The sequence below is a fragment of the Myotis lucifugus genome, unplaced genomic scaffold (assembly GCF_000147115.1).
Source record: "Myotis lucifugus unplaced genomic scaffold, Myoluc2.0 scaffold_76, whole genome shotgun sequence".
NCBI classification, from domain to species: Eukaryota; Metazoa; Chordata; class Mammalia; order Chiroptera; family Vespertilionidae; genus Myotis; species Myotis lucifugus.
Window position 1 is genome coordinate 21,312 of NW_005871124.1, and position 14,299 is coordinate 35,610.

The window sequence follows — 14,299 nt, forward strand, 5'->3', positions numbered from 1 at the left end:
AAGATCTTGTATGCATATACGGCATGGCCCATGCACACAGACAATGGAGTGGTGAGGGCCTGGGGCAGGAGGAAGGGGTGGGCTGGAGGGGGTCAATGGGGAACAAAAGGAGACATATGTAATACTTTCAACAATAAAGAATTATTTTTTAAAAAGAAAAAAGTGAATCCAAGCTGGGAAATATCCATATAATAGTGGGTGCTCACAGAGGGTTCCCTTTGCTCTTGTAAAGAGAATGGAAAGCCAATAAGCAATAGTCTTACCTTTTACTTTAACTCGAAATTTGCAAGTGCCCTTGTTCTCCGCTCGGTCATAAACGGTATACTGGATCTTATGGTCTCCTTCTGGAAAATTTGAGCCTGGGGGGAGGCCTTTGAGAATAACACTTAAAGAGGGGAAAAGAACAGAGCAAAAATAATCATTATGGTCCTAGCAACCCTTTGACCAGTGTGGGCCTAATGATCATATATAATCATGATAGGCATGTGTTGAGCACCCAGCAGAGGATGCCAGGACACAGAGGGGCAACCATTAGGCCAGTGTGACTAGAACAAATATGGAATAAAGAATATAATTTTTGCCCTAGCTGGTTTGGCTCAATGGATAGAGTGTCGGCCTGCACACTGAGGTGTCCAGGGTTCAATTCTGGTAAAGGGCACATGCCCTGGTTGCGGGATTGATCCCCAGTAGGGGGCGTGCAGGAGGCAGCCAATCCATGATTCTCTCTCATCACGGATGCTTCTATCTCTCTCTCCCTCTCCCTTCCTTTCTGAAATTAATAAAAATATATTTAAAAAAGATAATGTGCAAAATGAGACTAAAGATAAACTCTGAGATGCAAAAAAAAAAGAATATAATTTTCTAAGCTTTACTTTATTTTAGAAGAGCTGTTTGAGACAAAAAAAATGGAAGTCTCCAGCCCTAACCGGTGTGGCTCAGTGGATAGAGCATCAGCCTGCGGACTGAAGGGTCCCAGGTTCAATTTCGGTCAAGGGCATGTACCTTGGTTGCGGGCACATCCCCAGGAGGGGGTGTGCAGGAGGCAGCTGATCAATGTTTCTCTCTCATAAATGTTTCTAACTCTCTATTCCCTCTCCCTTCCTCTCTGTAAAACATCAATAAAATATATTATAAAAAAATGGAAGTCTCCAATTCCTGGAAAGTTTATATTTAATTTTCTCACTGAATGGTAGAACAAAGGATGGAGGAAGCAGAGAACCCAGGGTCTTAGTCTTCAGAGTATAGTCTAAGCAGTCCTTCGCCAGACAGGCCTGCAGAGGAGACTGGAACTTTCTTTTTCTATCAGGGCCAGTAGAAACCTTTCCATAGCAAAAGTTCAAGTTCATGGTGATTCCTTGGTGATACTACTAATAATGATAAGTATACTAATATTGTTCTTTGTACTTATACAAACCTTATATATGTCAGGCATGGTTCTAGGCATTTCCCACATAGTAGTTTATTTCATCCTCACAACAACCCTATGAGGTATGTATTATTATTGCCACATCCATTTGCAGCAAGTGTTCAGGATCTGAAGAAGAGGCTGCACACAAATGAAAACACTGGACAAGAAATATGAATTTAGAAGGCATGGGGGGCCAGGTGGAAACTTCCCTCTAGTGGAGAAACTCCCAGACTTCTGGGTCATGTCTGCTTTTATTCACTTTGATACACATTTGCCCTTTAGGAATGCATACAGGCATATCAAAGGTAAAGTTTGGTAAACAGTGAAAGGATTATCATGTTAGGGGATTGCCTTGAGCCATTTGCCAACAGCAGGGCAATATTATGCTGATTCTCAGCCCTGCTGAATATTGCATCAATATGCTAACTACTGTTGGTCTTAGCCTCAGGCATTTATTATCATTATTATTTTAATATTTTATTTTATTTTTAAAATATATTTTTTATTGATTTCAGAGAGGAAGAGAGAGGGAGAGATAGAATAACTATGTATGATGTTAGATGGTACTAGATTTATTGGGATGATCACTTTGTAAGTTATATAAATGTCTAATCACTGGGTTGTGCACCTGAAACTATACTGTACTTCAATTCTAAATGAAAAAAAATATTTTAAAAAATATTTTTAAAAAACTCACATCAATGATGAAAGAGAATTGTGGATCAGCTGCCTCCTGCACGCCCCCTACTGGGGATTGAGCCTGCAACCTGGGCATGTCCCCTTGACCAGAATTGACCCTTCAGTCTGCAGGCCAGTGCTCTATACACTGAGCCAAACCAGCTAGGGCTCTTTATAGTTCTTAAGAATGATGAAAATGTTTCCTAATAATGGACATGCGAAAGTATCATTGTTACCACTGGGGAGAACCTTATACCTTCGAACCTTGTCTAAGGTGGCTGTTTACAAGGTATGAAGGTAGGGGTCTTGGGAAAATTCCAGAAATCCCACCATGAGAGACACGTCACTTTGGGCCTTAGATGCTTTAAAGTCTCCAGTAAGCATGACTGAACTGCACATAAACCTGGAAGCAATTGTACTTCAAATAGGAGTGACTGCTAACCTCTTGGAGACTATATCTTCTTTGTGATGTGCAAATAACAGTCATGAGGAATAAATCAGGGAACTCACAGGAAGCACTTATTGCAGAGCTTGACACAAGAACCCTCCCTCTTATTAGGGGACTGTATAACAGTAGCGTGCATAAGGTGTGGGGGCCTGGCCAGCATGGCACTGTGGTTGAGCATTGACCTATGAACCAGGAGGTCAGGGTTCAATTCCCAGTCAAGGGCACATGCCTGGGTTATGGGCTCCATCCCCAGTGCAGGGCACACAGGAGGTAGCCGATCCATGATTCTCTATCATTGATGTTTCTAACTTTCTCCCCCTCTCCCTTCCTCTCTGAAATAAATAAAAATATATATTTTTTAAAAAGAAATATATTTTTTTAAAAACCATTTTAGATGTATGTTAAATTATAAATGCAATTGGCCTGGAGAATGGAGTTGAGGTGGGAAAGAAGGCAGGAAACCCTTATGCTTTTTTATTTTATTTTATTTTTTTTAAATATATTTTATTGATTTTTTACAGAGAGAAAGGGAGAGAGATAGAGAGTTAGAAACATCGATGAGAGAGAAACATCGATCAGCTGCCTCCTGCACATCTCCCACTGGGGATGTGCCCGCAACCCAGGTACATGCCCTTGACCGGAATCGAACCTGGGACCTTTCAGTCCGCAGGCCGACGCTCTATCCACTGAGCCAAACCGGTTTCGGCCCTTATGCTTTTTTAAAGAAGACTCTTCTGTAACTGTTTAAGGTGGTTAGAAGTTTAAAATATAAATTAAAAATAAAATGTTTTGCCCTAGCTGGTTTGGCTCAGTAGATAGAATGTTGGCCTGTGGACTGAAGGGTCCCAGGTTCATTTCCAATGAAAGGCATATGCCCGGGTTGTTGGCTCGATCCCCAGTAGGGGGCGTGCAGGAGTCAGGTAATCCATTATTCTCATCATGGATGTGTCTATATCTCTCTCCCTCTTCCTTCCTCTCTGAAATCAATCTACACTAATAAAAGAGAAACATGGTAATTAGCGTACGACCGCTACCCTTCCCATTGGCTAATCAGCATATCCTTATGCAAATTAACTGTCAGCCAAGATGGTGGCCGGCAGCCAGGCAGCTGGAAGCGAACATGAGGCTTGCTTGCTTCAGTGATGGCGGACTCCAACGTTCCCCGCCTGCCTTGCCGGCCTCTGAGCTGGCAGTTTGAAACATTCTAACAAATATAGAAGCTAAACAAAACCCCAGAAACCAGCTTTCAGCCGGCCGGGATCTCAGAGCTGGAGTTATACATTGTTTCGATTATAGAACGCAAACAAACCAGATACCTGCTTTCAGCAGGAAGCCTCAGAGCTAGAGCCAGAGCTAAAGCTGGCCCAGAATAAAATTTTAAAAAGAGAAAAAAAGGAGCGGTTGGGGGCTTCAGTCAACAACCGCCAGCCTGAAAGCAACCCTCAGCCCCTGACCCAGACTGGCCAGGCACCCCAGTGAGGACCCCCACCCTGAAGGGTGTGTGACCAGCTGCAAACAGCCATCATCCCCTCATCCAGGCTGGCCAGGCACCCCAGTGGGGACCCCCACCCTGATCCGGGACACCCTTCAGGGCAAACCAGCCGGCCCCCAGGCCTCTATCCTATATAGTAAAAGGGTAATATGCCTCCCAGCACCGGGATCAGAGGAGCCGCGAGGCCTCCTGGCACCGGATCAGTGTGACAGAGGGCAGCGCCCAAACCCCCTGATCGCCCTGCAGCTCTGTGTGTGACAGGGTGTGGCATCCCAACCCCCTGATCGGCCCTGCTCTGTGTGTGACAGGGTGCGGCGCCCCAACCCCGCCCCCACACACAGGCCCGGCTCTGTGTGTGACAGGGTAGAGCCATAACCTCCCCATCGGCCCTGCCCGGAGTGTGACCGTGGCGGCGCCCCAACCCCCTGATTGGCCCTGCTCTGTGGGTGATAGAGGGTGGCGCCCCAACCCCCCCCACCCCCCCCACGGGCCCTGCTCTGTGTGTGACGGGGTAGAGCCATAACCTCCCCATCGGCCCTGCCCTGAGTGTGACAGTGGCGGCGCCCCAACCCCCTGATGGGCCCTGCTCTGTGCGTGACAGGGGGGAGCTCCCCAACCCCCTGATGGGCCCTGCTCTGTGCATGACAGGGGGCAGTGCCCAACCCCCTGATGGGCCCTGCTCTGTGCGTGACAGGGGGCAGCACCCCAACCCCCTGATTGGCCCTGCTCTGTGCATGACAGGGGGTGGTGCCGCAACCTCCCCATCGACCCTGCCTTGAGTGTGACAGGGGGCGTTGCCCCAACCCCCCAATCTGCCCCACCCTGAACGTGACTGAGGGTGGCATTGCAACCTCCCAATCCACCCTGCTCCATGCATGACAGGGGGCGGCACCCCAACTCCCCATTCAGCCCTGCTCTGAGCCCGACCAGGGGCTGCACCTAGGGATTGGGCCTGCCCTCTGCCACCCAGGAGCAGGCCTAAGCCCGCAGGTCGTTATCTCCCGAGGGGTCCCAGACTGCGAGAGGGCACAGGCTGGGCTGAGGGACCCCGCCCCCCCCCCCAGTGCACAAATTTTTGTGCACCAGGCCTCTAGTATATATATAAACCCTGGGTGGTGTTCATCACGACCAGAACCGAGACCAAGCGGAAGAAAGTCAGTCCTGCAGGGGTTGTCTTGGCAACGGCTGCGCCCTCCCCCAAGTTGTTTCCCGGAGCTGTTTCCGGTAAGGGTGGGGTTTGAGGCAGGAACCCACCCTGGGAGCGTGGAGGCATATCTTTATAAAGTGTGCCGTGCCAGCACAGCCAAGTGTGAACCTGAGTGGGGACAACTGAAAGGCTTAGAAAAGACAGACAAGAGAATGAAAGCTGGGTCTCGGTGGGACTCTGCTTCTCTGAGAGACAGTGACCACGCCCACAGCCATGTCTTTATTTTATAGCAGATGCTACAAGGCAAAGTAAGGGTGTGACCAAGATGTTTACAACATTCTCCTGGGTTTCAATCCTACTCAACTACATGCATCTGAACTCTATCAAGCCTACATCACTCAGGCACGTGGGGCCACATGTTCAGATCATAGGTTCAAGCTTACAACTACAGCTGTTGGCTATAATTGTGCTGGGAGGGCCCTGCCCTCCAAGCTGGGACTTGCCCGTGGTGATGAAAGGACTGTGCCCTCTCATCAGTCCAAGGCTTGAACCTCTCCAAAACACTGTAGTGGCTCCCCACAATAAAGTTTTAATTCTGTTTCTTTGTTACTAATGTTGTGGCCCCACCCCATAACAAAGAAACAATTTCCGGATGATGAGGCCCAGGAATCAGGATTTTAAAAAGATTCCCAGGTGATTCTAATGTGCAGCCAAGGTTGAGAACCACTGCTATAGATAATATTAAAAATATATCTAAACATGCAATTCTTTGTCCAAAAAATGAGCATGTTCAAAAATTAAATGAAGAAAATTTGGATATACTCGATGGAGATTTTCACACATATTTGAGTGATGATTCCATTGATTCCACAGATGATGCTGAAAAGGAAAATTTCCCCATCTAATTTCTTAATAGTATTACTCCTTCGGGAATGCTGTGTCATAAATTAAAATTGAAAGTGGGTGCAATCATCATGCTATTGAGAAATCTCAATAGTAAATGAGGTCTTTGTAATAGTACCAATTTATTATCAAAAGATTATGACCTAACATTATCGAAACTGAAGTATTAACAGGATCTGCAGAGGGAGAGGCTGTTCTGATTCCAAGAATTAATTTGTCCCCATCTGACACTGGCCTCCCATTTAAATTGATTCAATGACGGTTTCTCGTGATGCCAGCATTTGTGATGACTATTAATAAATCACAAGGACAAACTCTAGACAAAGTAGGCATATTCCTACCTGAACCCATTTTTGCACATGGTCAGTTATATGTTGCTTTCTCTTGAGTTTGAAGAGCATGTGATGTTACAGTTAAAGTTCTAAGTACTTTATCACAAGGTAAATTAGTCAAGCACTCTGAAAGTGTTTTCACTCTTAATGTGGTGTACAGGGAGATATTAGAATAAGTCGAATCACTTTATCAGTCATTGTTTGCATCACTGTTGTTTTTATATCATGTTTTTGTTTTTATATCATGCCTCTGTTGCTGTTATATCCTTTTGTTACTGTTTATTTATTAATAAATTTATATATTATTTTCATATACATTTTACTAATTTCCTTTTATCTCTCACACTTCTATTATAGAGAAAAGGCAAATAGCAATATTAAAATATTTCTGCTAATTAATTCCCTTTTTTAAAAAAATATATTTTATTGATTTTTTACAGAGAGGAAGGGAGAGGGATAGAGAATTAGAAACATCGATGAGAGAGAAACATCGATCAGCTGCCTCCTGCACACTCCCCACTGGGGATGTGCCCGCAATCAAGGTACATGCCCTTGACCGTAATCGAACCTGGGACCCTTGAATCCGCAGGCTGATGCTCTATCCACTGAGCCAAACCGGTTAGGGCAATTAATTCCCTTTAATGTGCACGAATTTCGTGCACTGGGCTACTAGTATATATATTAGCATCATTCCATCTGACAAGTTTCACTCACTCAGTTAGAATGCCGTCTGCTGTGTCTCTTCCCTCGGGTGTATCCCAGGACACCCGGACTGTCAGCTTATTGGGTTCAGCCATACGTTCCTTCACGCTTGGGCACTTGATTCTAGGAGGTTCCATATCTGAAAACATACCAGAGTATTCTCAACATCGTCAAGAAACTATCTCATCCACTTGGGGTTTGACACCCAGCATTTGACATGCCCAAAGCTCTAGGCACTCCTCATTTTTTTTGTTCTTTTAAATACATTTTTATTGATTTCAGACAGGAAGGGAGAGGGAGAGAGAGATAGACACAGCCATGATAAGAGAGAATCATGGATTGGCTGCCTCCTGCATGCCCCACACTGGGGATTGATTCAGCAACCTGCGCATGTGCCTTTGACTGAAATCAAACCTGGGACCCTTCAGTCCACAGGCCGATACTCTATCCACTGAGCCAAACTGGCTAGGGCGGTACTCCTCATCTTTGAAGGGTTTGTTAACAACTCCCCTCTGTATTTCTTTTCCTTCATCTTGCTCCTTCTCTCTTGCTGAGATTTAACATGGTTTGAGTACTTACATGTGCATGACTAAACCTGCATTCAACTGGCCTTTCTAGATGTCATATAGCATAATTTTTTAGCTATGTAGGGTGTCCCAAAATTCACACAAGATTTGCAATTGAATTGAATTGCAAATCTTGCATGAATTTTGGGACACCCTATAGCGTCTTCTTCCTCATGTTTCTAAATTCTGCCTACTGACTTGGCAATATGGCAGTAACTCAGCAAAATGTAGAAGGCATTCAGCCATAGTGAGTCTTTCCTACTTTAAAAACAGCATCATAAAACATTATAGAAAGGTACCTTAGTTATAATCCAGTTCAATGGAATTCAACACCACAAATTTTTAGTAAGTGCCTGCCTTACCCAATGTATCATCCCAACTCCTGGGGTTGAGGCACACAAAGGCAAGAGAATCATGTGATTCTCAAAGAGTTTACAGTCTATTAAGGGGATTATGTCAGCACACATAAAGTGTGACAAGGTAGAAATAGCACTGCCTCAGGAGAAATAAAAGAAAATGCTATGAAGGCTTACAGAAGCCACACAATGTTCTCATTTTACAGATGTGTAAGCTGAGGCTCAGAGAGCTTAAGTGATTTATTTAAGGCCATGCATGTACATAGTGACAGTGTGAATTAAAACCTAAGTTGGAGCACTTACCCCTGGAACAAGCCCTGGAACAGCCTAGGGTGAATCAGAAAGACAAGTATACAATATCTGACCCTTTCTGGTCAAATATAACTGGCAATTTCATAATAGAAAGCATATTTATTTTTTAAAAATGTAAAGCCCAAGTGTCCATCAGTAGATGAGTGGATAAAAAAGCTGTGGTACATTTACACAACGGAATACTACTTGGGCATAAAAAAAAGAAATCTTACCTTTTGTGACAGCATGGAGGGACCTCGAGAGTATTATGCTAAGTGAAATAAGCCAGTCAGAGAAAGACAAATACCATATGATGTCACTTATATGTGGAATCTAATGAACAAAATAAACTAAAACAAAATAGAAACAGACCCATAGATACAGAAAACAAACTGACAGCTGTCAGAGGGAAGGGGGGTTGCAGGGCTAGGTGTAAAAGGTTAAGGAATTAAGTAACCCCCCCCCAAAATTTCATAGACTCAGACAACAGTATGATGATTGCTAGAGGGAAAGGGGGTAGGGGGAGGTAGAAGAGGCTAAAGCAGAGATAAATGGTGATGGAAGGAGACCTGAATTGGGGTGGTGAACACACAATACAATATACAGATAAGGTATTATAGAATTGTACCCCTGAAACCTATATAATTTTATTAATTAATGTTGCCCCAATACATTCAATATTTTTATATAAAAATATATAATTGATTTCAGAGAGGGAGGGAGAGGGAGAGAGAGATAGAAACATCAATAATGAGAGAGAATCATGGATCAGATGCCTCCTGCATGCCCCCCCACCACACACTAGGGATCGAGCCCACAACCCAGCCACATGCCCTTGATCAGAATCGAATCTGGAACCCTTCAGTCCCCAGGTCAACACTCTATCCACTGAGCCAAACCAGCTACGGCTAAATAGAAAAAATTTAAAGCAAAAGGGGAGGGTTAGAGGAGAGGAGATAGATTTCAATGTACAATTACATTGTCCTACTACCTTTTCTTGGAGCGACATTGTTAGAGTGAAGAGATTCTCTTAGTCTCTGTGTCATGTACACTAAACATCTGGATGATATGCTAGGTTGTTTTCTGTATCATTGAGATATACTGACACTGTGAGCTCTAAATTAGGTCAACTGGGTGATGAGTCTCAGAGTTTCGAAAAGCCAGCTTATGGCTAGCTAACAATGATCCCTCGAAAATGGCCTAGTTTTGCTGAAGCAGTGCTTTTCCAGTGGAGAAACAAGAAGAAATAAATTACTAAAAATAATGGTAAATATTGACTGGACCCTCCTCTATGGTCACCTCATGCTAACTTACTATCTCTGCATTATTTCATCGAATTCTCACAGCTACCCACTTGAGGAAGGATTGTTATCATTCTCCTCATTTATAAACTGGAAAGTATTTCCTCACATTTGGAGTTTCCGTGTGGTCTGGGATTTAAGACGTAATCAAGTATTTTAAAATTATGTTAATAAGCCAAATGATTTGTGTGTGTTTGCCTGCTGCTCACCTAGTATTTTCCTCCAACCTCTGCACACACATTCTTTTTTTTCCTCACCAAGGTGACTATTGACTGTCCAGAATATGGGACAAGTGTAAAAGAGTGAGAGGGGATCACCAACCACTGTGTAGGCAGCAGTGGGACAGCCCTGGGAATCAGAGAGGATCAGAGTTAGCAAGAACTGTAAGAATACCTGTGTGGAGTAGAGGGGTGAGCATGGCAACCTACACATCCCATCATAATGATAGGGGGACCGATAATCTGATAGATAGAGCACCTGAGTTAATCTAAAAAATAATCATATTATTTTATTTTTAAATAGAACTTTATTAATTTCAGAGAGGAAGGGAGAAGGAGAGAGATAGAAACATCCATGATGAGAGAGAATCATGGATTGGCTGCCTCCTGCATGCCACACATTGGGGATCAAGCCTGCAACTCAGCCATGTGCCCTTGACCAGAATCAAACCTGGGACCCATCAGCCCACAGGCCAACTCTCCATCCACTGAGGGATTGAGCCCGCAACTCGGGCATATGCCCTGCCTGGAAATCAAACCATGACCTCCTGGCTCATAGGTCAATGCTCAACCACTGAGCCACACCAGCCGAGCTAATAAAATTATTTAAAATCTTAGAACACATATATGTATGTGAATAGGGATTTAAGTTTCTTATATGTGAATAGGAGGTTAAGTTTTCCTTAAGTTTCCTTTTCAAAGCCTGTGCAGAGCGATGGAGGAGGTGACTCAGCTGGAGTCAAAACATCTCGTCAACATCATCTCATCTCCTGACAATACCTGACCGTTTGCCAACCTCTATTCCTCAGCCTACTCCCCTTTATAGTCCTGTCCCCTACACCTTGCCATAAGGTAAGGCAGGATTTGATGCTTGTAAGCACCCTGTTCTCTTGGTTGGCTGGCCTTCTTAATAAACACCTTATATGATTCAACTCTGCCTTCATTATTGGACATAGCGACAGGCAGCCTGAGCCCAACCAGGGGTTTCCCGGTAACAATATCCCCTCTCCCAGGTCAATCCTCCATAGTCAGAATGAGTTTAAGGTCTTTGAATGGATTTCCAGATGGTGGACATAGGTTGTGTTCAACCACCCATACTGGGAAGGACATTTTCCAAATAGAAACAAGGACAATGAGGACAAGAAGAAGGCTGCCTTTCACCTGGCACCCACTTATGTTCTCTGCTTCCAGGTTTTGATGGGCTTATGTTCATGGGGATAATGTTAAGCTCTTCTCCCCAATCTTAGCACTATCGGAAGACTGTCCCTCAGTCTAGTTAGGGAAAACCTCATGGGTGATGGAAGTTGCCCGAAAGCCTGAGTGGGAGCTTGCTAGGTAATTAACGAAAAGGGCTAAGTGTCCAGGCAGAGGGAACAGCATGTGCAAAGGCATAGAAGGGCTGGTTTCAGTGGCTAGAGCATTGGCCTGCAGACTGAAAGGTCCCTGGTTTGATTCCAGTCAAGGGCACATGCCCAGGTTGTGGGCTCGATCCCCAGTATGGGTTGTGCAGGAGGCAGCCAATCCATGATTCTCTCTCATCATTGATGTTTCTCTCTCTCCCTCTCCCTCTCTCTCTCTAAAAAATAAATAATATACTGTATATGAGACAAATGTCAGATGAAAGCCATCATCTATGGAGAATAGAGATTGAGGGTAGGTTTGGCTGAGCCAGAGAACTTGGGCTGAAGGAAGCTACTGAAATCAAAGTTGGGTGCTATGCTTTACTCGCAGGATTTTGATGCTTCCTTTCAAACATCCCCTGCTCCTTCCAAAGTATGTGCCTCCTGAGGACTGTGATAGTTTCTTACCAACACAGGAGGCTGGTTGACCGCTCCAGGCCTTGTTGTCCATACACATGACCGTCCGCTCCCCTTTCAACGTGTATCCTGGTGAACAATAGTACTCACACCGAGAGTTAAAGTAGGCGCCATCTACGCACTTGAACCCTCCATTTGCTGGCATGGCAAGTGTAGGGCATCGCTTCTCTGAAACAGCAAAGCAGACATTCAGTATTCCGTAGTCTTTGTCCATAGAATTTCACAGTCCAGAAACTCTGAGAGCATAGGGTGAAGAGTTAATTTAAATACACTGGACAACTGCCCTAGCCAATTTGGCTCAGTGGTTGAGCCTTGACCTATGAACCAGGAGGTCACGGTTTGATTCCTGGTCAGGGCGCATGCCCGGGTTTCGGGCTCCATCCCCAGTGGGGGGTATGCAGGAGGCAGCCGATCCATGATTCTCTTTCATCATGGATGTTTCTATCTCTCTCTCTCTCTCTTCCTCTCTGAAATCAATAAAAATATTTTTTTAAAAATAATAAAATAAATACAATGGACAACCAATTTGTACTTCTTAATCCCTTCACCTTTTTCACCCACCTCTCCAACCCCTCCCCCTCCCCCCCAATTTGGAAACCGTGGAAAAGCTCATACGTACTCTGTATGTATGAGCCTGTTTCTGTTCTGCTTATTTGTTTATTTTGCATTTTAGTTTTAATTGTTGATAGATATGGATTTATCACCATTTTATAGTTCACATTACTATCTTTTTGTCCCTTCTTCTTCTTCTTCTTCTTAAAGAAGACCCTTTAACATTTCATATAATCTTGGGGATGAAAATTTCAGATAAGGAAATATAATCAATAGCATTAATATGATTTTTAAAAATCATATTAATGTGCTTTATAGGTAAAGACTGCTGAGGCCTGAATAGGACAGAAAGATGTTTGTGAATGCAGAATATTTTTTTCTTTCTTTCTTTTTTAATTCTTTATTGTTGAAAGTATTACATATGTCTCCTTTTCCCCCCATTGACCTCTCCCCGCCCGCTCCCAATTCCCAGCACAGGCCCTCACCCCCCTACTGTCCATGTCCATTGGTGTCAATAACATTCTAATAACTATGTATGGAGTCAGATAGGTACGAGATTTAATGGGATAATCACTTATGTAATGTCTAATAATTGGGGTGTACACCTGAAACTAATGTAATAATGTATGTCAACTGTAATTGAAAATAAAAAATGATAAAATAGTTAGATGATAGATATAGATAGATGATAGATGATAGATAGATAGATAGATAGATAGATGATAGATAGAGATAGATAGATAGATAGATATAGATAGATAGATAGATAGATGATAGATAGATAGATAGATATAGATGATAGAATGCATGGAAACAATGGATGGTTGAAGGTCACACAGAAGGGACATGAAGTTTTGTATGAGACTGACTTGGGTTGGCATCACAGCTAAGCCAATATCTTAAGTTAGGTTCCTGAGAAGCAGACCCTGAGATAAGAATTTGTGTGTAAGGGATTTAGTAAGAAAGTGGTCCCAGGGGAGACCAGGGAGGGGTCGGGGAGGCAGGGCAGTAGGGATGGAAGCTATGCAAGGTATGACCTGACAAAGTCAGCCTCAGTCTGCTCCCTGCAAGATCTAGAGCATGAATGACACCTTGTTTGCCCTGGCACAAAATGTTCAACAAACAGCCTGTAAGAGCAAACGAATCTGGCACCAATTGGCCCTGAGGACCCTACACAGGGCTGGGTTACTCACGCTTGCAGATGACCTTGTGGGACCACCGTTTGTTCGACTGGCAGATCAGCGGGGAAGAGCCATGCAGCTCATAGCCCTTCTGGCAGCGAATATCACACCGGGTCCCCAGGGCTGTTGTGTAGTACCCTCCTTGAGGGGCCCTGCAGTACACATCCCCGTACTTCACCTTGACAGGGGAGCACCATGGGGTATCTGCAGGTGACAGAAACAAAGAAGGGGAGAGATAAGAAAGGACATCTTCAGAAAATGTGTTTCCTCATTCTAGAAATCTCTGACTGGCTGCATTCCAGATTTTTTAATATTTTAAAATTTTATTTATTTATTTATTTGTTTATTTATTTATTTATTTATTTATTTATTTTGTATTCCAGATTTTGGACTTCCAAATAGTGCCTCGTGTTTTTTAAGATGTCTATGGGTGGGGAGGTTAGGATCACAAGATTATGTGTCAGACATACCTGAATATGGATGCAGCTGCCTCCATGACTAGCTTTGTGATCTTGGACACGTTACTTAACCTCTCTAAGTGGATGCCTATGCCTATGTCATAGGGCTCTTCTGAGGACCCAAAAAATAATACATACTGACTGCCTAGCACAGTGCCTACCACATAGTAAACATTCAAGAAACACTTGCTCCTTTCAAGATTTCCCTTAATGGGACACATAATTTTCTTCAAGGCAATTGATAATATTGTGAACCCCAACCATCCATACATCATGGCAGGAGAGTGATAGTTGTTAGAGGGGAGGGGGTTTGGGGTGGCTGGGTGAAAAAGGTGAAGGGGTTAAACAAAACAAAAAAAAATAATGGATACAGACAAGAGTAGGGTGATTCCCAGAGGGAAGGGATATGGAAGTAGAAGAGGGTAAAGAGGGGATAAATGGTGATGAAG

The 14,299-nt window shown here is 43.9% G+C and overlaps 1 protein-coding gene across 4 annotated transcripts in view; it reads right to left on the minus strand.

Annotated features, from left to right (window-relative positions):
• The window catches only part of SRPX (sushi repeat containing protein, X-linked), a 77,148-nt gene that overhangs the window by 16,223 nt on the left and 46,626 nt on the right, over window positions 1-14,299 (minus strand). For all 4 annotated transcript variants that reach the window (XM_006090553.2, XM_023755367.1, XM_023755368.1 and 1 more), the window contains 4 exons: window positions 13,405-13,596; window positions 11,651-11,827; window positions 7,123-7,249; window positions 264-385 (listed from right to left, as the gene is read on the minus strand). In XM_006090553.2, the coding sequence (XP_006090615.1) occupies window positions 264-385; window positions 7,123-7,249; window positions 11,651-11,827; window positions 13,405-13,596 (618 nt within the window). The remainder of the gene's footprint in view (window positions 1-263; window positions 386-7,122; window positions 7,250-11,650; window positions 11,828-13,404; window positions 13,597-14,299) is intronic.